The 26,441-nt window shown below is 31.8% G+C and overlaps 1 protein-coding gene across 1 annotated transcript in view; it reads left to right on the top strand.

Moving 5' to 3' along the window:
• The window catches only part of Syn1 (Syntrophin-like 1), a 76,421-nt gene extending 49,980 nt beyond the window's left edge, over positions 1-26,441 (top strand). The window contains exons 5-10 of the mRNA XM_075307321.1: positions 11,366-11,575; positions 14,308-14,621; positions 15,345-15,430; positions 24,418-24,526; positions 24,646-24,999; positions 25,353-26,441. Of these exons, the coding sequence (XP_075163436.1) occupies positions 11,366-11,575; positions 14,308-14,621; positions 15,345-15,430; positions 24,418-24,526; positions 24,646-24,999; positions 25,353-25,436 (1,157 nt within the window). The 3' untranslated portion in view covers positions 25,437-26,441. The remainder of the gene's footprint in view (positions 1-11,365; positions 11,576-14,307; positions 14,622-15,344; positions 15,431-24,417; positions 24,527-24,645; positions 25,000-25,352) is intronic.

Here is a 26,441-nt window from a genome sequence, read left to right as displayed (position 1 = left end):
GCTTTACAAGGCAAAATAGGGTGACTACGATATTCTAACATAGGAGCACATCGTTCTCATGAGCAAAATAGAAGGGAAATGTGAAATCTGATCATTTTCCAAAAAATACACTCCCAGAAAATACAACAATTTTTTATAGCTGATTTAACTTCATTTTAGTTCATAAAAGTTATTTGATTTTATTTTAATTTGCCAAATGTGAGCAAAATTTTTCTTATTTTTATTACTTTTTACTTACTTTAATGACGTGAACTAAAAATGAGCAAAAAAGTTGTATACAAATTAAATACACAATTTTTTTTGAAAATAGTTCATATTTTCCAAAAAATGGGTGAAGATTGCTGAAATTGAATTCATAAGTTTATTAAATGAGTAACATTTACTTAAATTGTGCCTGTCTAAAACTTCATATAGCGCTAAAGACATTTTAACAATTTGTATTCCATTTTGGTTCTTCCAAAATATGAAATTTTATTAAACAACAGAAAAAATATTATTTTTAATAAATTTTCTACAATTTTACAATAATTATTATATCATGTTGCAATTTCTAAAATATTTTAGTTAAAATTTTCTATTATAAACCTACATGGTGGGTTTACCTTTTCCTGGGTATATGAAGAGAAGAAGTTGGATATCCTATTTGTGAAAATCGGGCGATGTATTAGAGAGAAATTGATGTCGAAAAAGATTTTTCTGAGGAATGCAATTTCAAACAGACGAAGTTTTTAAATTAACATTTACTGCATTGAATGCAGATTTGGTTTTCCAGCTATTCTCCACTAGAGGTTCTGTATGGTTGGGAGGATTTGTATGTCGCTTATTTTTCAGCAGATTCAAGAACAAGCGCGACATCTGCACTTCTAATACAGTTTAGTTAAAGTTTTCTAAAATTAACTAAAATTTCCTTTCACTGTTTTTTCAGTGTATTTGTAAAATCTGTTTTGACACACTCACATCAAAAGAGTTGCAAAATACGAAATCAAGTAACCTACCATTATTATTGCGAACCCCATTAATCTGACGCACACCAAATTCAAATATAGCATCATAAATTTGCCTTCAAAACTGTTTATAATACTCCAAATTGTGAATCCACTGGGGACATAAGTGTTAGCTTCTATATTGTGAATCGACTCTGCTCCTAATTCCGCACATGCTGCGTATGATTTATTTTTGTTCACATTTTGGTACCAATAAATAGAAAAAAGTTTTATATCAATTTTTGTTTTTGTTTCACATGAAATTTACCACTCTTTGTGAATAATTTTGTCCTCCACTGTACATTAATAATATAATCATAAATAAAGGGTGATTCTTTTGAGGTTAGGATTTGCATGCATTAGTATTTGACAGATCACGTGGGATTTCAGACATGGTGTCAAAGAGAAAGATGCTCAGTATGCTTTGACATTTCATCATGAATAGACTTACTAACGAGCCACAACGTCGAATATTCAGTGAATGGGCCCTAGAAAAGTTGGCAGAAAATCCGCTTTTTTATCGACAAATTTTGTTCAGCGATGAGGCTCATTTCTGGTTGAATGGCTACGTAAATAAGCAAAATTGCCGCATTTGGAGTGAAGAGCAACCAGAAGCCGTTCAAGAACTGCCCATGCATCCCGAAAAATGCACTGTTTGGTGTGGTTTGTACGCTGGTGGAATCATTGGACCGTATTTTTTCAAAGATGCTGTTGGACGCAACGTTACGGTGAATGGCGATCGCTATCGTTCGATGCTAACAAACTTTTTGTTGCCAAAAATGGAAGAACTGAACTTGGTTGACATGTGGTTTCAACAAGATGGCGCTACATGCCACACAGCTCGCGATTCTATGGCCATTTTGAGGGAAAACTTCGGAGAACAATTCATCTCAAGAAATGGACCGGTAAGTTGGCCACCAAGATCATGCGATTTGACGCCTTTAGACTATTTTTTGTGGGGCTACGTCAAGTCTAAAGTCTACAGAAATAAGCCAGCAACTATTCCAGCTTTGGAAGACATTTCCGAAGAAATTCCGGCTATTCCGGCCGAAATGCTCGAAAAAGTTGCCCAAAATTGGACTTTCCGAATGGACCACCTAAGACGCAGCCGCGGTCAACATTTAAATGAAATTATCTTCAAAAAGTAAATGTCATGGACCAATCTAACGTTTCAAATAAAGAACCGATGAGATTTTGCAAATTTTATGCGTTTTTTTAAAAAAAAAAGTTATCAAGCTCTTAACAAATCACCCTTTATTTGTTAGTTTGAATGACATATTTATGAAATAATGATGACAGCAACAATGACAGTGAGATCTACTTCAATTATTACACTGAGTCTATTATTGATGCTGATTAGCAATGTACCGTTGATAATGGCTTGTTTACACTGGCACACTGACTCATTACAGCCATACAATTGATTTGCCAAACTCTTTACTTTATTCGTTAGCTCTTTTGATCTCTCTATCACTGTCTCTCTCTCCCTCTCACTAAGGCTCTTTAATATATTCAGATCTTCTTTATGGTTTGTGGCTTTAAATGAAATGTAACAAAAAACAAAAACAACAACAAATTGATTTGAAAGAACTAATGGTTATGCTCTTTGGGAAATTTGCTTTTCTATTGCCATGGTTGTGGATAATGCACCAATGCAGACACAAACACACTCTCTACATATATAGTTGTACAAATATCTCAATGCAAACAAATACAAACAACCATAGAAATGTGGCAAATCATTGGATTCATAGCTGTGTGCATATTGAATACATTGACCACCAATGGTTTGGTTTTGTGGCAAGAGGTGCCAAATACTGTTCGAAGTTTTAAAATCCATTTGAATTGACCACAATGAGCAGTGCGAATGGCCTGAACGGTATAGACTTTAATTAGAAATGAGTTTTGAAATATTCATATTTAAAATGGGAATTTCATAAATGAAGCCTCAGATATATGTCAATGATTTTAAAATAAGTGAAATGAGACCTTAGACAAAAGAATCTCTTTCATAGGGCCTAGTGAGTAGAGGAAACAAAACTAGAGTGCGTATTAAAAAAAAAACTAAGAATACTGAAGAAACATAGTCCTATAAAAAAGTTAAAGATTAAATTACAATATTTGCTGTTTTGCGTTATCAAAAAATCAAAACAAATACTCCTTAATCCTAAATACGATCACCCATGCTGGGATAAGGGAAAGTATCTATCTCTATAAATCTCTTGCAGCGAATCCGATATTTTTTGTAAATCCTTAAAAAATTTTATTTACTTGCTTGGGTATCTTCAATTTTAATAATGTACCATCAACCACTGATTAAAATCTCCCCAGAAAAATAAGTTCAAATTCAGTAAATTAAGAAAGAACGAAGGAAAAATAAAATGCAGGAAAGTGGATACCACAAATCCAAGAGTTACTCGCTTTACATCCAACCCATACCGTTAAGGATGGCACACAGTGAGGAAATCTATTAACATTGTATCCAATTGCAGGACCTTTGACACTCTTCTCCTTTCCATACCCCATTTGTCGCAGTGTAAAAAAGAATGCCTGAGCTGATAATTAACATCGTTTCCCCACAACACTAGAAATTTAAAGCCGCAGATAATTGCTCTCTTTTTTCGTCTGTGCCTTTATTGTGCGGTATTTTAATTTAAAAACTTTTTCTGCCATATCTTCTAAATATCTGAAAGGTTGTGTGTCGTTAAAACCAGCAAACAAAAACAAAGTAGAAAAACATCAACAAACCAGCCACTAACAAACAGCGGAACTCCAAAATGGAAATGGGATAATGGTGGATAAGGCTGGGATGATGGTATTGGCTATGACATGGCTATGGTATCCCACTAAAGGATTCAAATATTTTGCAATAAATGCGTGCGTTTGTTTTGGAAACTATTTACGTTGCTGTTTACCTTACAACTCTTAAATCTGTAATAGTAGATAACTGCTATATCTTTGGGTTTACAGCCACCTAGTAATGGATAGCCAAACAGACTAAATGATATCCTACACAAACCCTACATCTATTATTTGAAGATGAGAGAAGTGGCACTAGCCTTGTAGAAGGTTTTCTGTTTTAAATGTCAGCTTGGGAATAACACTGTCCCCTTTTTAGTCGTTCCCATCCTTGGAGCTCGTTTGAACTTTGCTCTGATAAATAGCTTCCTTCAGGATTTTTTCGCTAGGTCTTATACTATGAGTTCTTGGCATCTTTAAGAAACTGCTCCAAAGTTTAAGAATGTGATATTTCAAAAACCATTTGGCTTTCAGATAATTCTTGAAGACGTCGCGATCCCACAGCTCTTTTGACCTTTGCTCTGCTAACTTGCTTCCTTCAAGATTTCCTCGTTAGGTCTTGTACTGGGAGTCCTTGGGATCTTTAAAAACTGCTCCAATTTGGCTTTTCATATACACATTCCCGGAGATAATTCTTGCAAACGCACCGATCCCAGAGCTTTTTTGAACTTTCATCTGCTAAATAACTAACTTCAGGATTTCCTCCCGAGTTCTAGATTTTGTTCTGACTCATACTGTTTAAAGAGAATCCTCGAAATATTTAGGAAACTGCTTTAAATTTTATGCTATTTTTAAAAATTAGACGAGACAAATTTTGGCATTGGTAGGTTCATCAAGTGCGGGTCCCTTTTTGTATGCCACAAATAGAATGCCAAACGTAGTATAACCTCTCCATCGTTTAGTAGAGGATACAAAAGCAAAAAATTCTACTCGCTCGTATTTTACCACCAAATTTATATATTCCGTTAGATGCTGTTTTTTGTGACGACACTCTTCTCCACCATTCAACATCGATACTGGTTGTGGTTCCATTGTCGAATGCCATTTTTTTTGGAGCTGAAAATGCAAATGCCTCCGTAATTGCAGTTGCCAAGATACCGAGGAAAGGACCTCCTTCTACATTGAGGTAACAAAAAATCGACTTCGTCATAAACATAAGAGTACCGTGTACTTGGTAGCGGAAAAATAGGAAATATTTGTTAGGTAAAAACTCTAACATGGAAAATGAAATATAGAGATGTCCGTCCTTAATGGAGGTCTGGGTTTTGCTGCTTCGCTACAGTACACAAGTGCCATTGAACGGATATTTCTTTTCAGATATTTTAATAACGCAAAATTTTCTGGGAACCAACCCAACCATGAAAAACGACAAGAATGCTGACATCCGAAAATCTTTGGCAAATGCTCATATTTTCATATTATTATGACAATTATTTAAACTTGGCAAATTGTAGTTTTTCAAAGGTTAGCACTCTGCCTGTGTGTGTGAGTGTCAGAGAGTATCTCTGTGTGTGTTGCCTGATTATGATATCGTGTGTTCTGTAGTTTGGCGGAACTAATTTGCTTTCGTACTTCCGTTTAGAAAGGCAGCAATACAAGCAACAGTAACAGTAGCGATACCATCACCACAACACCATTCGCCGCCAATGACAATAACAGTGATTCTGCTAACTAACTAACTTCCTTTGAAATACAGTACACAGAAAAAAGTAAAAAAATGAACTGCCTCTAGTTTCATTGAAACTAAATTTTACTGAACTTTTTGAAATTTTCACAATACATGGTTAACGTTCATGGAACATAAATAGAATCTAAGAAGTCTATTTATAATAGGATATAGAAGTACCAATACCGTTCTTGGACTTGGACCATAGACTGTCGTAAATGTCTCAACGGGGTGGTTCAGCAGTATAATATTCACCTAATATGGATGACTTGCCACAGGAACATATCAGGAAATTGCGAAGCGAATGAATTAGCAAGGCTAGGAACCTTACCTTACATATTCCTGAGGAACTAGAATCAGTTGGTATCACGGTGGCCAAAGCTGGTAGAATTCTACCAAAATAAGAGGTATTTCACAGATTTTTTATAGAAATAAAATTTTCTTTAGAAATAAAATTTTGCCAAAATTTTCTATAAAAATAAAATTTTGACAAAATTTTCTATAGAAATAAATTTTTTTACAAAATTTTCTTTAGAAATAAAATTTTGCCAAAATTTTCTATTAAAACAAAAATTTCCCAAAATTTTTTATAGAAATAAAATTTGGACAAAATTTTCTATAGCAATAAAATGTTGACAAAATTTTCTATAGAAATAAAATTTTGACAAAATTTTCTATGAAAATAAAATTTATCAAAAAAATTTTGAAAATATTGTCTATAGAAATAAAATTTTGAAAAAATTTTCTACAGAAATAAAGTTTTGACAACAATTTCTATAAAAATAAAATTTTGACAAAATTTTCTATAGAAATAAAATTTTGAAAAATTTTCTATAGAAATAAAATTTTTACAAAAATTGTCATAGAAATAAAATTTTGACAAAATTTTCTATAGAAATAAAATGTTGACAAAAATTTTCTTTAGAAATGAAATTTCCACAAAATTTTCTATAGAAATAAAATCTTGACAAAATTTTTATAGAAATAAAATGTTGACAAAATTCTCTATAAAAATAAAATTTTGAGAAAATTTTCTATAGAAATAAAATTTTGTGAAAATGTTCTATAGAAATAAAACTTTGACAAATTTTCCTATAGCAATAAAATTTTGACAAAATATTCTATAGAAATAAAAATCTGACAAAATTTTGTATAGAAATAAAATTCTGACAAAATAAGTTTTTTTTTGTTTAGTAGTTTTTTTTTGTAAAATTTTCTCCAAATTTTAATCAAGCATTCTCATGACCAAACGCGATACTGTATATACTCTAAGTGTTGCTGGTTTTCAACTCAATATGAGTATATATGGTGTACGACTGCAATTCATTGATAATATAGTGAGATGGAGCGTAATTGTGTGTTTTCATGAATGTGCTTGCTTTGCATCACTTGCATCCCATACCCGTATAGTATATTTTTGGGCTTACAGCTATCGTAGCATATATATAGGGGCACATTTACACATTTCGCATGGCTTTGACGCGCGTGTTTCATTTTAGTGTTTAGTTGTCTGTGTGTGTGTGTGAAGTTTCTCATCGTTGTCATCCTCAGTGCAATCTATCCTTAAGAGTATAGGGTGGGAAGGGGCGTGCAGAACAGTTTTCTTCCGCTCTGGCAGATACGTGCGAGCAAGTGCCTAATGTCTGTATGAGTATGCTGCAGTTGGTTGTGTTTTTTTCAAAGAACCTAAAATAGAACGGAAAAGTTAAATTTTATGCTACAATGCAAGGTTGACAATTTTTATAACCACCACCACCACAACCACCACCATACAATGAGGGAAGGTGAAGGTATAATACAATTGTTGTATCGTTTGAAATAGGAAACGGAATATTGATTTGCCAAAATATATATGTTAAAGTGTGAAGCGTGTATGTTTTTGAAGGCGCAAAGGAGCTAACGAATTTATTTTTTTGGCTGTAGATACCTCGAAAATTGATGATAAGTTATTTGGGATCGTTTGTGGAGGTACTGAAAATTTTCACAATTTTATTTCTTGCAGTACAACTTGGGGAACTTATGCCCCAATTTTATTTTTTTTTTTTCGTTTTGGAACTGTTGCATAGACCCATAAAGGTTCACCGTGTTGCATTGGCCAATACATCCGTTTTGAATACAAAGAGTCAATGATCCTAAAGGGCCAAAAATCCCAGTTACGGACGAATACCCAAAACGTTTTTCAGCTGTGGTTTATTTCCTTTCAGTAATGCTGGTGATATTTCTTAAGATTTCAAAGCTTTTCTAAGAGATTTCACAAGTTTTCTTACAGAACCGTCTCATGATTCCATACCGTTAAAGGGTATATGGGCTTCGGTTTGCTAGAATATATCCATGTTTGTTTAGTATTTTTCCTTCGACTTAGGTTTCATGTCCTTTGACTGCCATTACTAGGATTCGTCCTCACTAAGTCGCCTACACGCATACAAACACTGAGACTAAGTCGCCATGACGCATGGCGCTTTCTGTTACAGCTGCCGCCTTTCGTCTATTGTTCAGTTGCTAATATTGCTAAGGGAAGTCAAACGGAAGACATAATGAATTTACACGTTAACATTGTCGTTGACATTATTGTCGTTGTCGCTATCCTTGTTGCCAACGTTGTTGCTTGCAGTGTGTAGCAGCCCTAGTGCTCTGGTGCTGTGTATGTGAATTTTATTGGTGCTCCTGCCTGCATTCTTGTCTTGATTGTCACCATTATCAGTGTCCTTGTTGTAGTGGTTGTTGTTGTAGCTTAGTGTTGTTTTCGTCGTCTCTGGTTCTCATCCTTGTTGCCATTTGAGGTTTAAAGTTTCAATTTCACTTGCGAAGGCTCTTCATGTGCCCCTGGGGCACTATTCCCTTGGCATTATTATTGTCTGCTGTGCCTCTCGCTCTCCCCCTCCGGCTCATTTCATTGACCATCATTGTGTTGGTGGAATTCTTTTAAATTGTTCTTCCCATATGGGGGAACATAAATGCATACGTTTTTAGGAAATTGTAACGATCCAGTTTTTTCCCAGAATATATGAATGCGGTCTGAGCCAAGACCATATCAAGGGGTAGTAGAAAAAATGTCTCAAAACTTAATTGGCCAAGAATTATTGATAGTCCACTGCATTGTTATAGGGGCATAACTGGAAACTGTTATAAACATTTGCTTATATGGTCAATAAAACTATTACAGGAAGTTCTTTTTTTTTGAGACTTTATTGCGAAGAAAATCGTACAGAGAGAGAGAGAGAGAGAGTGGGAGTAAAAAAATTGATATAAGCATGTGACTTGTCCTGGGGATATGTGACATTTATACAAGGGAAAATGTCGATTAATTGAAAACTCTACATTTAGAAAAAAAGTGAAGCCACCATGAAAGAAAATGTAGGTCCATTTTAGAGAATTCTAACAAAAACGTTTTATTGCAACATGCAACATGATACAAACAAGTTAAAAATTTTTGTCAAATTGAAGAAAATTTGTTAAAAAAAATTCCTTCAGTTGTTTAAGAAATGTTCATATTTTTAAATAAAAAAAAATTGAGTAAAAAAATAAGAGTAAAATATTTTAAAATTTCCCTAAGGCTATATGAAGTTCAAATTATTAAAATTTTAACGAAAAAATGCAAAATCCAATCTAAAAAAATTGCGAATTTTTGAAAATAGTATTTAAGGTCAAACGTTTCACACAAGCGTTATAATTCATAAAAATTATTTATTTGGCAAAATATTTTTTTAATTCACATCCAAAACACTGAATTCGAATCACACCTTAAGAAGTGATGGGAATTCAGTGCAATGGCTGTTAAATGGTGAGCATCCGTCCTGTAACAAGCCCATGTTAAATTCATCGCTTCGGCGCCAATTTTGCACCACTTCCAGATCCAAAAAGAAAATTTTCACTATTTTTTGGCGACGCATTTTTGCTGGGCGAAGATAGATATAAAACTTTGAACATTTTTTATTAAAAAATTAATTAATTGAATTAATTGTTTTATTGCAATTAAATAATGCTATTCCATACTATTACAATTAGTTATCTGTTTTTTTTTTTGGACAATGAAGATGAGAATTTTTTTTGGTCAGAGGAAATAAAATGCCAGATACAAGTCTTAACATACAAAAAATAATTTCTTTACTGGGAAAAGAAACGCCATAGTAAAAATTCCTAAAAAATAAATAATTAAATTTTCAATAGCTTCATAATCAATCAATTCCTCAATCTTTCATGTTCAAGAAGCTCGTATTAAAATTGTAATGATAATAAGTAAATTATTATTTTTTTTTAAATTTAATAAAATTAAATTGACCATATTACAAATTTTGTATTATACAAATAAATTATTTTCCCCGGATTATCCAACTGATGTGTGCTTACTTGTTTTTTCTTTAATCCCAAATTACATTTTAAATCCTAATCAAACAATTACAAAGGAAATTATTTGTAAATGAAAAAAATTTTTAGTCCTAAAGGCATGACAACCTATATTAATGTAAATACACGCAAAGAAAAAAAAAACGTTTGGAAAACGTGTACCGAAAACGTTTTTCTTTTGTTAGAGTTTTTTGAATTGCTTCGAAAATTTTAAACTTTTATCACCAAAAAAAATCGTTTGTTACAAAATTTTTATTTTTTCAATAAAAAAAGTTATTTTTGAAACAACAACACAGTCCATTTCGTTTATATCAAACACTGTTCTTTTCTGACTTTAGGTCTTTAATAAGACACATTTTACAGTTCAAAATTTAATATACTACAATGTAATGTTGAACATTTTTTCGGAATCTTCCGAACATATCTGGAATATATGTAAAAAAAAAAAAACAAAAAAAACTTTAGTCGAAGCAGGGATCGAACCCACGACCCTTGGCATGCAAGTCGGACGTAGCAACCACTGCACCACGGTGCCAAACTAAATGTTTGTTTCTGTTAAATAAACTTTGTTTATTCGGTTCGTGGGCGCCGCAGTTATGCTATATAAATATAACTTATATGGATATTTATCTATTGATGACCATAACAGGTACATAGCTCAGTGGTTAGTGTGTTGGCTTACAAAGTGCATGGTCCGCGGTTCGATTCTCCGTCCAGGCGAAAGGTAAAAAAATTTTAAAAATTTATAAAATCGTATAATTTCTTCTACATTGTTGGTATTACAGGAAAATTACTAAAAACATCGTGGATGTGAGAAAGATGTGAGGGAAAATGCAATTAGAGGGAAATACAATTTTTTTTGAGTTTGTCCTTATGAAATTGTTTTTATATCCTGGAAAAGAATAAACGTTTATCGCAAAAAGTATATACTTTTCTCCCAAATACACTTCCTTACAGCGAAAAGCAAATGAGAAACGAACTTTGTTTGTCTAAAATTTCGTTTGGAAGGAAAGAATTATTTGTTTGCGTGTATAAATCTAATCGCTATAAATTGTTAAATTTTTTTCAATTTGCTTTGTTGTTGCTTTTGTTTGTCGACACAAAAAATATTTATTTATATTTATTATTTAATATTTAAAATGTTTAACGTACAAAAAAAAAATAATTTTTGGATTCAATCACCGAATTAATTGATCCAATTAAATGTCTTCAATAATAGAAATGATGGTATCAATCACCGAAGTCAATTAAAAATTTAATTGATCTAATTAAAAGAATAATTGATACTATTCATTTTTGTGATTGATTTTTGTTTTAATTAAAAAAATTTTTGAATCAATTCAATTTTTTTAAATAAAAATAAAATTGAATATTTTAGATTATTTAATTAAAATTTTAATTGGAAATAATTTGGTGAATATTTTTTCTATGTGGTAAACATTTGAATATTTTCTATAGTCGATAAACAATTGTTGCAGTAATCAAAAAAAAGTTATCAACCTCTTGTAAACAATTTTATGTGATTTGTTTATTATTAATGTATTTGTCTTTGTTTTTTCTTGTCTCTTTTTAGTTAAATTTCTCAGAGAAGTCACACCGTACTTTCGAAAGGCCAGCATTATCTCAGAAGTTGGTTGGGAATTACAACGAGCCTTTTTGTGTCCTCTTGGACCGGGCGTACCGGCTTCACCACCTGCACCAAAAACCACACCAAGAGCTGATACTCGTTATATACCACTGCAGCTAACGCATTTGGCAAGAAATTTAAAATACATCGATCCAGGTTAGTATGTAATAAAATTTCGTTTTTCTATTCCAACATTGAATCTTCGTCCTACAGTTCAATTACTAATGTTTTTTGTTTTCCTTTCAAAATAGAGTTCCATTCTAAAAAGAATATTATAATTTGCGGGATCATCACATTCTTTTGTGGAAATTGTAACAAGACAGTTTAAGGGTATTTTTAGCAACAACAAGAGTGTTGGGAATTGCCAAAATGAGCACAAAAATCGTATATTCTTTTAGATTTCATATTAAATTCAGTTTTCTTTTGCATTTTTAAATTCTTTTCTGCCCCTTAAAAGGACAAAAAAAAAATTTGCCGATGTTGGTAACATTTCAAAAATTTGCTCTCTCCAATGAAAAAGTGAAGTGGGGACATTTTTTCGAAAAGATCTCCAAACTATCTTTTTAGTGTACCAGTGTGTAAAGAAAACTCAACATGGAAAGGGAAAGTTTGCAAATGGTAGATAAAAACTACAAAAACAATCTGTTAGAATAAAACGAATGAATAGAATGGAAAAGTTTTAATCGCTTTTTATAATCTTGTCATTGATTTGGTATGAAGCATAATTCGCCTTTTAAATGGTATGGAAATTTTGTTTTGCTAGTATTGGTAAATTTCAGTTAAGTTTTAATACCGATATTCAATATGATTTCCCAAACTATAGCAACTTTGCCTCAAATTCTAAACTAAAATACACTGTCACATGTGTACACACATACACACATACAAAAAGGAGAAGCAATGCAAATTTTATATATTAAATTTGAATGAAGTTGAACACGATGTTGCTCTTTATATTGCAACAACAGAGAAATACGAGTAGAAACGATAACTTAATTTAAGTTGTGAAAGTTTGAAATAGTCATTATCAGTTGCAGAGGGTGAAGTCACATGAAGGCAGCCATGAGCATCTCTAGTGCCAAGGAAAACAAAAATAAATATATCAAAGCTTTTTAGGTTTCGAAAAATTGCATTTGTCATAGAATATTGAAGTTTGAGAGACAAAACGAAATTTTTAAATAAAATGTAGACTATAATTTTGTAGATAACAACATAAAATTTGAACAAATACGAGTATTTTTATTAAATGATATGGATGTTGAACTAAAATTTTCCACCAATTTCGGTCTGATTAAAGTCAAATGACAATAATGAGTACAACAATCTCATTTACTCATATCCTAGCGTTATTGCGCCTTTCAATACCATAAACAAACAAATACCCGTATAAATATACCCACACCCACCACACTCACATACACTCACATCAAACTCATCATATGTTTACTCACCACCCACCCATGTGAGCACAGGTGTGAAGATATATGCATATTTATGTTATGTGGGGCAGTGATGATGGTACAATGCGATTCATTGTAGCTCTCTTGTACTGGTTGCTCTCTTTATTCCATTCTCTACTCTCACATAGGTCAGACTAGAATATTTTGCATAGTTGATGGCTTAATTGCAATGGTTCTAGCTTCACAAAGTTTACTCCGTTTAATACTTATTTTTTTTTGTATAGGTGTATTTGCCTACGTTAGTGTATTAGGTAGACAGTGTGTGTTTTGGAAATAACAAAAAAATTCTTAATTAATTCTCAATGTCTATACATTTTCCCTTTTAGTCTGTAGTGGATGCAAAGTACAGGAATGGGATTTGATATGTTCACCAAGTTTTATCCTATGATCCCACACACACACACGATTGTAATATTTGATTGTGTAATAATTTGATAAACCTCTCCTTGGGTCTTAAAACATCAAACTCCAAATTAAGAGTCCTTCGTAGTAAAAATATTTAATGAGATCGGTTTATATTGAGGCTATATTTAAACCGATACATCCAAACTTGACTTGGCCTAAAGAAAAACAAATATGCAAGGGAGATTTTTTCCCGATAGTAGATTCTTGTAGTTTGGGACAAACATCAAAAACACTTGTATTTCGCCATTTCCAAGAGTAAAGAAAGTTGTTAGCCAAATTAATCTTAGATTTTATGGTACGAATTTGAAAATGTGGATGTTGTGTGTTGAGATATGGGCGACTATGACAAACAACAACAACAAGAGCAGCAACATTGTCGCCATCTCCACACACACACACTTACATTCTCGCAAAAAAGGCAAGTGGCAAGAGAGATGGAAAGTTTTTTCGTCCTTCTTAATTTTTTTTGTGATTCAATCGTACAAGATTGCTTGTAATTTGGCTGAAAAATACATCGCCACTTGGGAAAAACATCTGGGGCTTATTTTATGTAAAGTACCCAAGCAACAGAGCAACAGCTCAACATCACCATCGCCAGTCGGGTAGAGGAACTGCTTTACTTTATCACAACTTAAAATTTTAATGAGATGTTGTTGTTGCTACTCCAAGTCATGTTTAGATGTTTGATGGTGCTGCCATGGTGTTTGCAAAATCACCAAGACAGCAAAGGCGGTCATGACAACGACGATGACGAGTATGATTAAAAAATAATTTGGACTAAAATGGCTCTATAAGGAGAATTAAAGTGTTTTTGGACGAGGAAAGATGACTGGCTGGATGACTGACTGACTGGCTTGTTTGGTTGGTTGGAGTGTTTCCAGCATGTGTCATTCGAAATGTTTAATCCAAAATAATTTCATTCGAAATTGCAAATGGATGATGGCTTCCTTGACTCTCTGAGATGCTTTGAAAATGTTCTGACATTGATGGAGGTAATGGTTTCGTTTTTTTCCTTTCTTACAGAAAATCGCTGCTTGGAACTACACTCACCGGATGGTGTACATTCGTGCATATTGCGCGCCATCGACTCAGCTGAGGCTCTAGTATGGTTTAATGCCCTGCACAGTGCCATGAGTGGCTCAACCCAACGTGCTTTAGTGGAGGCCAATCGAGCAGTAATGAATGTCATTGGTGAACTGAAACATATTGGCTGGCTAAGTAGACGTTTAAGTGGCAGCAGTGGAGCGGGCAGTGCCACAAGTGGTGGTGGTGGAATAGTAGGTGGTAACAATGCCATGACAGGTACCACTACAAGTGCTGGCAGTGGTGGCGATGTGGTAAGTTTGTTTTCAGAAGATAGACTCCTCCTTTGTAAATCCCACTCGATTTTTTTATTTTATCAAACACAAATAGACTTTCCATAATATAACATGGAAAACAAAAAGCATAGTTCAAATTGATGTTTTATGACAAAATTTACTAATCGACGTTTGGGATTGGAAAAAAGTGGGTTATTAAATTCATAGCTCGTAAATGAAAGATTTTATAATTCGTTCTCAAACATTTCAATGATTTGGCATGAGATAAATAGTCGATTTTCGAAATTTGAAATTTATGATTTAGGTTACATGCCATACACTGAAAGAAGAGTTTTTTTCTGAGGAACGAATTTTCAGACAAGTAATGTTTTCTTTTGAAAAGGGTAATTTCTTTCCAGAGGAAAGTATTTTTTCTTTGGGTGTACCGATGCTATTACTTTTTGTTATTTATATTTTTTAATACAAAGTGAATCGCATCGAACTCTTATGTAGAGTTATAATATACCGTCTATCTATTTATCCGGTTTATTCCCAATAAACCGACGGACGGATGAAAAAAATGTGTGTATATATGTACATGCTCAGCCTTGCCCACTTGATCGATGTTTTCTAGTTCGTTTGGTATAGAGCTGTATCATACCAGAGGAGGCTCTTTAACTCCTTGCCTTTTGTCTAATGCTTTCTCTCTAGTTTCTTGATATTCCCTTTGATGTACATATACACTTTATGTTTCCTTTGCAGCCAAGTGGTCGTTCTAGTTCCGAGAGCTCTGATGAAAATGATAAATGGCAACCCATATTTGTGGCTGTTACGGAACGTGAGTTAAGGTAAGTTCTCATACTTGATGTCATTATTTTCTGTTTCTGTTTGTTTCGATGCATTCGCCATCGCTTGTTTAGAGTTTCATTAAGTGACAAGTATCTGGCCACTGTGATTGATAATTTGTGAAAATGAAGTTGGATTTTAAAATATTCGGACGAGTGTCATCTGGATGATTTTAGGGAATGGATTTTGGCTAAATACACCCACGTAGTCCACTTTTTGCAATGTTTAAAATCGATTAACAAACTTTTGAACTTTTTGAATATGAAAACAAATTAAAAAATGGATTTTTGATAGTCGATTAATCGCCTATTTAATGTAATGTAATCTAAATCCACTAATAGAAATTTAACAACTATAAATTAAAAAAGTCGAATTTGAATTGAATCACCAAAAAGTCGAAAATTGTGACACATCAAAAATTGATTTTTCAACTATCGCAAGAGTCAAAAAAGGACTTTGTGAAATTTGTAAAAAGTCGAATGTCCACTTTTTCATTAAAATTGAGAAGTCAACTTTTTGGAGTCTTAGGTTAAAGTGGCAGGCCGATTTGTTTCAGACTCACTTAGGCTATTCAGTCCATTGTGAAAGATTAGGTTAGGCAGCCCGATTTGAGTCTTATTACAATTTCTTCAAGAAGGGGTCAGGCACACGGTTGCCACTCGTGCCTAAAACAATATATAAAATTTTGAAGAAAAGTTTATTAAAAATGAACCAAATTAAAAAATATTATTTTGAAGTTGTTGAAATTTTTGTTGTTAGTATAACAAAAATGTTTTTTATTTGAAAGAAATATTTTATATCTTATTTATAGAAAATGTGTGCAAAATTTTATTTCTATAGAAAAATTTTCAACATTTTTTTTATAGAAAATGTTTGCCAAAAATTTTATTTCTATAAAAAATTTTGTGAAAATTTTATTTCTATAGAATTTTTGTCAAAATTTTATGTCTGTAGAATATTTTGTCAAAAATTTTTCTATAAAAAATTTTGTAAAACTTTTAATTCTATAAAAAAAAATTGTCAAAATTTTATTTCTATAACATAGAATATTTTGTAAAATTTTTATTTCTATACAAAATTTTGTCGAAATATTTTTCTATAAATTTTTTTTCAAAATTTTGTTTCTATAGACAATTAAAGAGAGAGAGAGGAATATTTTGCAAAATATACCAATCTACCAAACAGTAAAAAATCTACCATTTTAGTAGAATTCTACCAACTGTGGCAATCGTGATCAGGGAGGAATTTTTCCATATAATTTCTGGGTATTTAAAAGCGTCCCCATATAGTTTCTTATATGGCGCTTTATGTAGAAACAGATATAATCTCACTAGAATGGAAATCCGAAAGTACAAGAGAGCGTGTAAGAACCCCAATTATATTGCTGCAATTATGGTTATCCAAAACGAGTATGCAGGGTGGCTGTTATGAATTGGAACCACACATAAAGTTGGGAATGTGATCACCTTCTACAACAAAATGTTATTTTTGGATGGGGAACATGGAATATTTTTGCCTCAAAAATGTTCTTTGCACTAGGATGTTATCATATTCCTTCTCTGTATCCAACTTGGAAATGATAACATTTCCAAACCGCTGGTCTGACCGTTCACTAATGTATTCCAGTGACAGTTCATTTTATTGTTTATTGTTTACAAGCTAACAAAAGCATTTTGTTCCATAGCATTCAGAAAAAAAGTTATTCGTAATGGAATCCAAGCATGATATACCCTATAATTTCTTTATATTAGGTAGTACACGGAAAAAAAATCATAGTTAAAGTAACGCTAAATTTAACTAATTTTTAATGCAAAATAATTATTTGTTTGTAGTTAAATTTTATTGTTTATGGAAATTTTCCCCAGACCAATGAAATGTTCCTTTTTTTAAGTATGTCTCAAACATTTTATGAACTAAACGTATGTATAAAGTTCAATGATCGTATACATACACTGAAAAAAATATTTACGTGACATTAAAGATTACGCAACCTCAATTTTAGGATGCGCAATTTACACACTATTAAGGACAAATTTCTTTAAAATAATGAAATTTTAATTAAAATAAGGTTTATAATCTTTGCTTCAAAATTGTTTTCCATAAAATTTAGGACACAAATTTTGTAAATTTGCGTTCCTCCGTTAAAGTCGCATGTCTTTGAACTAAGGCTAATTTTCCTTAAAGTAAAGAAACACAGTTTTGATTTATAGAAATCGTCCTTAAATTAACTGAAATATTTAATCTTTAGATTTAAGATAAAAACGCTTCAAATATAGACTAAGTCTTATTATGAGGATTTAGCATCTTTGGTTTAAAGTTTTTTTTTGGAATTAACAAAATATTTTTTACTTCGAAATATCCGTCATAATTTGGATTTTTAAACTGGCATTTGTTTGTACGTGAATAGCTTTATTAATATACCGGAAAAATAGAATGAAAATTCGATAAATGAGATCTGTATCCTAATTTAAATTTTATAGATCCTAGATTTAAAGCCAGATAGGCCGCAAAAAATTTCCTTATTTTAAAGAACCCGCATTTTTGGCTCGGAATCAATACCAAAAACCTTAAAGAAAGGTCAAAATCTTTGGATAAAAGTAAACTTTTTTTTGTGTGTAAGTAAAATATGAACTAAAGCAAATGAAGATTTTCATATGAATCTCAAAAATAGTAAGAATGAACTACAGTATGGTTGAAACGGTCATGATTTGGCGCCAATGATTTTTTCTTTACTTTTAGTTCATTTTTTCTTATTTGAGAGGGGGTAATTTTGTGTGTTGTAATTAATAACGCTTTGTGAAAATCTCAAAATGTGCAGTACAATATAGTTCAATTTTCGCACGACTTAGTTCATTCTTGCTATAAAATAGTTAACTCTTTTCTGTTTAAATATGCGAGAATCGTTTATTATAAACGGCTCACCTTTTATTAGATATATGCATAAAATAATACCACCTCCTTCCCATCGAAAACACAGAAGCATATGCTTATCATTCCATTTCTATTATTGCAAATATCCTTGGAAATTCTTTGAGAAAGAGTATATCAAAAGAAATATTTTTGCTCATCACTATGGCTACAGCTGTGATTCTCAAAGCTATTTTCCAAAAGATTATCGCAAACAATAAAAGGATTTATATAGTATTAGAATCTACTTTCACATGGTTAGTTCATTTCTATGGAAAAATACCTCCAGGTGATTTCGAAATTAGAATTTGTATACCATTATTGTGCACTTTAAGAAAGTCTAGTATGTTTTTTGTTGCCTTCCCAACTTTTTTTTTCACAAAACTACAACTAAATCATTATCTATGGAAAATGTCATGGTATCAGAACAAAAAATATGTCACAAAAACAACTCAACTAGCACAATGGGCTATTTGGGAGGCATTTGTATACCAACATTAACACCCCCATGCCAATGGAAGCGCCAGGTGGCAAACGAATCTTCGTGTCTTCAGCTTCACTTGTTGGTAAAGTTGTTTAACCTCAACAATAGGTTGGCAAATGAAATTCCTGTTGTTGACAAATCTCAGATAACAGATAACATGTGAAAACTATGTTTTATTGTGGTTAGAGGTCTGTTTATTGGATTTTTTCTACTCTTTCAGAGAGTCAAACAGAGAGACACACTTACATATGGATGGCATACTCATACCTGTGGTATACTAGCTAAGAGAAGAGAGTATACAAATGTTTAGTATGTTACTTGTAGTTAGCCGGAAGATAATATCTAAATACTAACACATATACACATACATATATATGTAAACTCTTATGTATGTATATAGGTGTTGGATTCATTCAGCATATATTTGTATGGGTTTATATTTTGGCATGTTTTTTTTTTTTTTTTTTTTTTTGCTATAGTCCATGTATACATGGTAAGCTGGCATGGATATGTATTTTATTAGAGATTGTTGTGAGATTTTGTTGCGCTTTTCTCGTCAGTTTTGTGTTTGCTTTCTCTCTTTCTCCTTCTTTTTGATTCAGAAATCTTTAGTATGTAACAGACAATATGTCAAATGTCCTACGTTAACACTGGCAGAATCCTTTTGCCAAGACCATGTAGGTAATAAATAAATACACTCTCTGTCTCTGTCAAGTAACAAGTTTTGTTTGATCCAAAATGGGAGGACTGCATTTGGTGGGTAAAAATTCAATTTATTTCGCTACATAAAAAGTGGCGAACGTAATTTCAATGTTGTTGGTTTGCCGTTTTTTTTATGGCCCGTTCGATTTGATTGAAATGTGGTTTTAGCGGTTGAAGAGTTTATTTTATTACCGTGGAACATTTTCATAACATAAGAAACCTTGTGAGAATGATCATGGAAATTCAGTTTTTGTTTTATTGCGTATTTACTATGTACTTAGATTGCGTTATACATAGGACATTATAACATAGTGCATACGATTTATAACTTAGAGATAGGGGAAATACATCAGATTTGGGTGTTCCTTCTTTGCTATACGTGACATGGTGAACAACCAAGGTTACACTGAAAAAAATATTGTCGTGAGGTCAAAGAATTTTGCTTAGCATAGAAGACGCATTTCTCTAGTATAAAGTTTTTTTCCTTGACCAATGGTCGATAAACTTTTCAATGAAGTCGTATTGTCCTTATAATTAAGTGATTTGATTTAAAAATGGATATCATAACATGAAAGAAAAAATGTTTGGGCTAAGGTCAATTTGACTTTAATAATTGTCTTTAAATTTGTTATCTTTTTGTATCTTGACTACAAAGCAAAAAATCGTTCAAATATAGGACATGTTTTTCAACACTTTATTTTAAAGACGTTTTTTACTTGAAACGCAGCACAATTTCTACTAGAAGTCGAGTCTTAATTTGGAAAATAAAGCCGTCGTTAACTTGTTTTTAAAGGACTTTGATAGCATATGAAGAAAAAAAGCTGAAAAAGTGAAAAATTAAAATTTGCTTCCTGGAAGCAAGTACACAAAACCCGATTTTAAAAGAGAATTGTGTCTTAAAGGTATCCTTACTTGTATTCTCCGCTTCTTTGGCTCGGAATCAATACCAAATTTTTTAAAGTAAAGTCAAAATCTTTGGAACCGGGTATGCTTTTTTTTCAGTGTACTACCAAACAAAAATAACTTATTTTGCATAATTTTATTTCTATAGAAAAGTTTATCGAAAATTTAATTATAATAGAAAATTTTATAAAAAATTTAATTACAATAGAAATATTTTATTTCTTCAGACAATTTTCTCAAAATCTTATTTCTATATACAATTTTCTCAAAATTTTATTTCTATAGGAAATGTTATCCACAATTTAAAAAAAAACTTTATTTCTATACAAAAAACTTTATTTCTATACAAAATTTTGTCAAAATTTTATTTCTTTAGAAATTTTGTCAAAATTTTATTTCTATAGAAAATATTGTCAAAATTTTTTAGTTGCAAAATCATCCAAAACATCAAGAATTCTATCATTCTACCAAATAGTAAAAAAATCTACCATTTTTTGGTAGAATTATGACAACCGTTTAAATAACTCGAGTATTTCAGCATTGATATTAAAAAATGAACCCTAAAATTCCTAACTAAAATAAATTACCAAAATAAGTAAATATATTTCAACAAATTCAAGAAAATTTTTTTAGACATAATTATTTTTTTGTTCACTTGTTAAAGAAAATTTCATAGTATGAAAGCAAAAATTGGAGTTAGATATTCCACAAATATCATTAACACCATATTAAGCATAGGATCGACGCATTTTGGTACAATTTAAATATTTTAGGAAATTGTGATACATATCGATTTCCAGATAATTTGGTATACCTTTAAACTTTTCAATATGATGTAGCAAATTAAAGGTTTTAAGAAATTGTCCATTATTTTGTGGACAATTCAAATTTAGTAATATTTTATAGTTCATTTCTTGTTTAGTATATTAAACCAAGGTAAACAAAAAATTATTAAAGGGAAGAAAACTTTCTCATATTTTCGAAATTTAATGAAATCATAATAATATAAATGAACTGAAATAAAGTTATATGGGCTTTAGTGTTCCCCCTTTTTTGAGTGCAGCAATTTATTTATTTATAACCATAATAAATTATGAATATAAATAACTACAGAAAATTGGGCACTAACTCAAAGATTTTCAAGCCGGAGTGTAGTAATTATACAGCCCTAAATGAGGCTGTACAAACCGATTTCCTGAGTTAACCATTCGGCCTTAATTCTGTATCTCTTATACTTTAAGGTATAAAATAGGAGCCGTTATCCCATTTTAGTTCTTGAAATTTATCTTTTAATTTTATTTATTTGTCCTTATGCATAATTTTTTAAATATATTTTTTATTAATGAGAATCTTTTATTTTAATTAATAATACATTTGATTTTATGTGTGATTTATTTTGTCGTTTTTTTTTCGAGTGTAATGCATAAAAAGGTAAATCCCAAATAAATCTTCCTTCTTATAATCCAATCGATATTATTTGTGGGAAGACAGATATTTTATAATACGATTTATGGTGGTTTTCTTTCATCTCACATCATATGAAACCCAAATCTTGGGCAAAAAATTAATACAAAAACAAATATCAAGAAGCTAAAAGTAATTCTGTATTAATATTTACGCTTTGATGAGTTCTTTTTCATTCCAGTGGAAGATTTTCTAGAATTTTTGTTTTGTAAGTCAACTCATAATTCCTCGTATACGCAAGTGGAAGTAGAACATGCTTGCGTATGAGTTATGGAACAATAATACGCCAACATGGTGCAAAAGGATTTGAATTCATATATTTTGCGTTACTTCGTTGCTTTTTTACTGCACTTTTTTACATATAAACCAATTTTTTGTAGTTGGTTGGTTTGTTTGTTTGTTTGTTTTTTTTTTTTGCAAAGCACCTTCGCATAAAGCTCAAACAAATGTTTTCACAATGGTTTCCTCGGGTTGGAACACTTGGAGATGAATTCTCAGAAATAAAATTCTTGTTGAAAAGGAAAATTGCAGGAAATTGTTACTTGCCAATTTAAATTGCCCTTGCTGTTGATATTTTACTGGCCGCATTTAGTGTGGGGAGTGTGACAAGTTGATTGCGTATACATTTCAATAAAAAAAACACGCCTGTGAAACCTCTTGTTGATGGAAATACCCCAACATACGGAACACCCTTAAGCTATCGTCAAAAAACCTCATGTCGCTTTACCCTCACCCATACACATACATACTTAAAAACGCGAATCACTTAAAAACCACACCAAGTAGAACAAACAAAAACTCCAATGCAAATAGACTTATGCACACACAGGTTTACAAGGCCCAATTCATTCAATTCTCATTATGAGTGAGCAACGAAATAAGCCCAAAGGTCAGAAGTCATATAAGGCGACCACATAATACCATACAATAAACCTAAAACAAAATTTTACTCAATTAGATTGGGGCTTTTCCCCATGACACCCCTCTAAAAATGGACTTCCACAAACTGCATTTTACTGTCCAATATCCTTCTTAAATTCAATACAAAAACAAAAGTTTATTCTACCACAACGTAGTGTAGCATATTCAAAATATATAAAAGAGATCACTTACTCATTGTATCTCATCGAAATTCTCCTACTCACACACACTCTCACACATTGCCATTCATTCACCTATGTCATCACTACTGCATTTCCCGTTGAAATTTTTGCTGAATACCATGAAAATGCAACAAGGATAAAAATTCAGGCCACAGGGATATGAGAAATAAATTCGTTTGTATTTCATATTTCCCCCATCTCCCCTCCCTTTTCCTAGGGGGATGAGAGTAAAAATTGATGAGTTTGGGTGAGAGCGGAGAAACAAAGAAAAACGAAGAGAGTACAGTAAAATCATCATCAACGCTGTCGTTATTGTGTGAGCGTGTGTGTGTTGGTATTGCGCTATCAAGCAATCGGCAAATGAAAGAAATATGCTTTATGCAAAACAGAACAAACAAAAACAACAAGATAAAAAAAGTAATGAATGAATGAGTGAATCAACCACACAGGAAACACAAATAATCCTCGTCATTTGCTATTTCATTTTTTTGTTTGTAGGTTACTGACAAAAAAAAAAACAGCAAAAAAATACTGTATGTTTAAGCCATAGTGGCAATGGTAGTGAAATGGGATATATATTCACACACATACATGGAAAAACATATCGTATAAATCTTTTGTTTTCCGTTTGGGGAAATAAGGAGCTAATTTGTCATTGATTGATGAGGTCTGCATAAAGCGAAGAGAAATAGAGATAAAGGCAAACATATAAAACCGCCTGAAGGAGGAGAAGCATGCTTTGCAAAACTAGCCTCCAAACTCACCCGCTACAAAAACAAAGATTTATTGTTAATAAGTAGGTAGTGTGGCAAACACAAAAGAATGAAAGAAAGAAACTTCGCAAATACATACACTCTAGCAAGTTGACAATAACAACCCGAATGACAATGATAACATGGCGTCAAAGGACCATGGTATCAAACACAAAGAGAAGCAAGAGGTTAGAAAGCTTTGATAGTCAGCGAATTTTATTGTAGTCAGTACCACCATAAACTTTAGTACTTCCATCATCGCACTATCAGCAGCACAATCATTATGGTCGTCATAGTCAGCAATGAAAAAGGGATATACTTTTAATGAAATTGTGTAGACAATGGATGGTTATTTCATCTTTTGTGCATTTTGAGCATTACAAGAGTCGTGTCGTTGCAACTGAAAGAGCTAAGGCAAAACAAGAATGTCGGCGGAAAGAACAATAACCATAGGGTGTTAAATATTTGGGTTTTACAAAATGTGTTACATTGGCTAAATTCATTTTTCTGCAAATGGGAAAAAAATCAAATAAAAGCCTGGGGATTGAAAGATATCATTTCTAGGTTTTTCTATTTTTTTAAAATTATTTATATGTAAACTTAAATTGACGAAACAGAAGGATATAATAATAATGATTTCCTCTTGGGTTTTATTCTTCTATTCCATTCTGCAGGATATATGAAAGTGCACCATGGTCTGTGGAGGCGTGGGGAAGGCCTTTGGAAAGTTTTGCTTTGGCCACAACCAGATTAGCAGGAGCTGGCAATAATTCATCCTTGAATGTAAGTAAGCCATAATGAGCTATATCTAAAGCCTATAGACTTATACTCTCTATGGCATCTTGATGCCCTTATGGGATTTATACTTTAACTTATAATCTTTTGTGCTTTACATTCTAAAGGGACAACAATCAACGGTATTCTGCATTAGATGCGGTACAACCCGTGGCGTTCTGGTCTATTGGTTACGTTCGGAGACACATCGTGATATGGCCGCCTGGGCCAGAGCCTTAGTTCAAGGCTCACATAATGCGGTTAACTATCAGCGTGAATTCTCATTTCGTTGCTTGTACCAAGGCAGGCAGTGTCAATTGGTTGTGCATTTAAATCGTGGATTTTGCCTCTTCGAATGTGGCTATGCGGCTCCAGCTCAGACGAAAACTCAATTGTGGCAATTTCCTTTTGACAAATTGCGTGGTTCGGCCGATGATGGCAATCGCATGTTATTCTTGGATTTTGGTGAAGATGGTGAAATTGTAAGTATAAATGTGACAAATAATTTTGCATGAAAAAGGTATTAATATATAGTTTCTTAGTTTGAGTTGGCCTTTATATAGACCCGTTTTCAGGTGTTAGTTCTTGTCATTCAAGGACGACGATTTCTAGTACGAAATGTATGAAATTTTCTATTTGCATATTTTTAGACTCTGTAATACACGTATGGAATATTGTAAATATTTTGATATAGCTTCTAATCATAAGCTTTTTAATTTAATATATTATGGGGAGATAAATATAGTTTTATAATATCACTATAATTTATTATTACTATCAATTATATAAAAATAAATTATAATTATCATACCATAATATTTTGGATCTCTTTTAGGAATTGGATATGGAATGCTGTCCTAAACCTGTGGTATTTGTTCTACACAATTGCCTCTCAGCCAAGGTTCACAATATTGCTTAATAATCCTAAAAAGACAATTCACATAAACAGAATATTCGTTAAAGGTAATATTGAATAAAACCAAAAAATATTAAAATAAATAATAAATTCCGATAGAAAAATATGAGAAAACAAAAAAAATTTTGTAATTTCATACTTAAACAATAATAATTAAATATAATGAAATTTTGAAAGAAGAACAAAAAAATCGTTAATAAACAAAAACAACAAAAATTAATTAAGTAGAAATTCAATGTAATATTTTTCAAAAAAAAAGAAAAGAAACCATACACTAAAACAATTAATGGAGCTTCCTTTAAACATATATCAAAAAAATTCAAGATATGTAATCGTGAAAATTAATAAAAAAAAAAAAAATAACAACACTTCCCACTTCTATCAAAATACAAATATTTATATTAAAATTACGGACATATCGTTAGAATGAAATTTGAAATTTCAAATACTAAAACTCTTCTGATACACCTTATCTCTCGCTCTCTTTCTATCTCTCCCACTCTCGTTTTATACTTGTCACATATTTATCAATATGTGTGTATATTGAGGAGACATATATTACCAATACAGTTTCATACATTTAGACACACATTGCCAAAGTCAATTTAATTAATATCTATGCAAAATATTTGCATAATATTTAATTAATTTTTTTCCAATCAGTTTTTTTTTCAAGCCTTTGTGTGGTGTGATATTGTCGGTAGTGTGTTAGATGTTTGTGTAACATTAGCTGGCCATTGTCCATTACAGGACTATTAGCATGTACTATATGATGAAAGTGAACACCTAATCACTGCAAATGCTTTTAATGATGAACAAATGGATTTCTTTGTTTATAATAGGGGCATTGCAAGTATAGGTATAACAACAATTTATTGGTTCAAATATTTGAATCAAATATTTTCTTTAAATTATTAACAGTGATGGATTTTGTCGTTTTCATGTTTAGAGTAAAATTTAATTGAATTAATTTGGTTTTGATAGCATGTTGGTCCTTATCACTGTTGC

The sequence above is a fragment of the Haematobia irritans genome, chromosome 4, assembly GCF_050003625.1.
Source record: "Haematobia irritans isolate KBUSLIRL chromosome 4, ASM5000362v1, whole genome shotgun sequence".
NCBI classification, from domain to species: Eukaryota; Metazoa; Arthropoda; class Insecta; order Diptera; family Muscidae; genus Haematobia; species Haematobia irritans.
The sequence above is the reverse complement of the archived record's forward strand: the minus strand, read 5'-3'. Positions and strand labels throughout refer to the sequence as shown.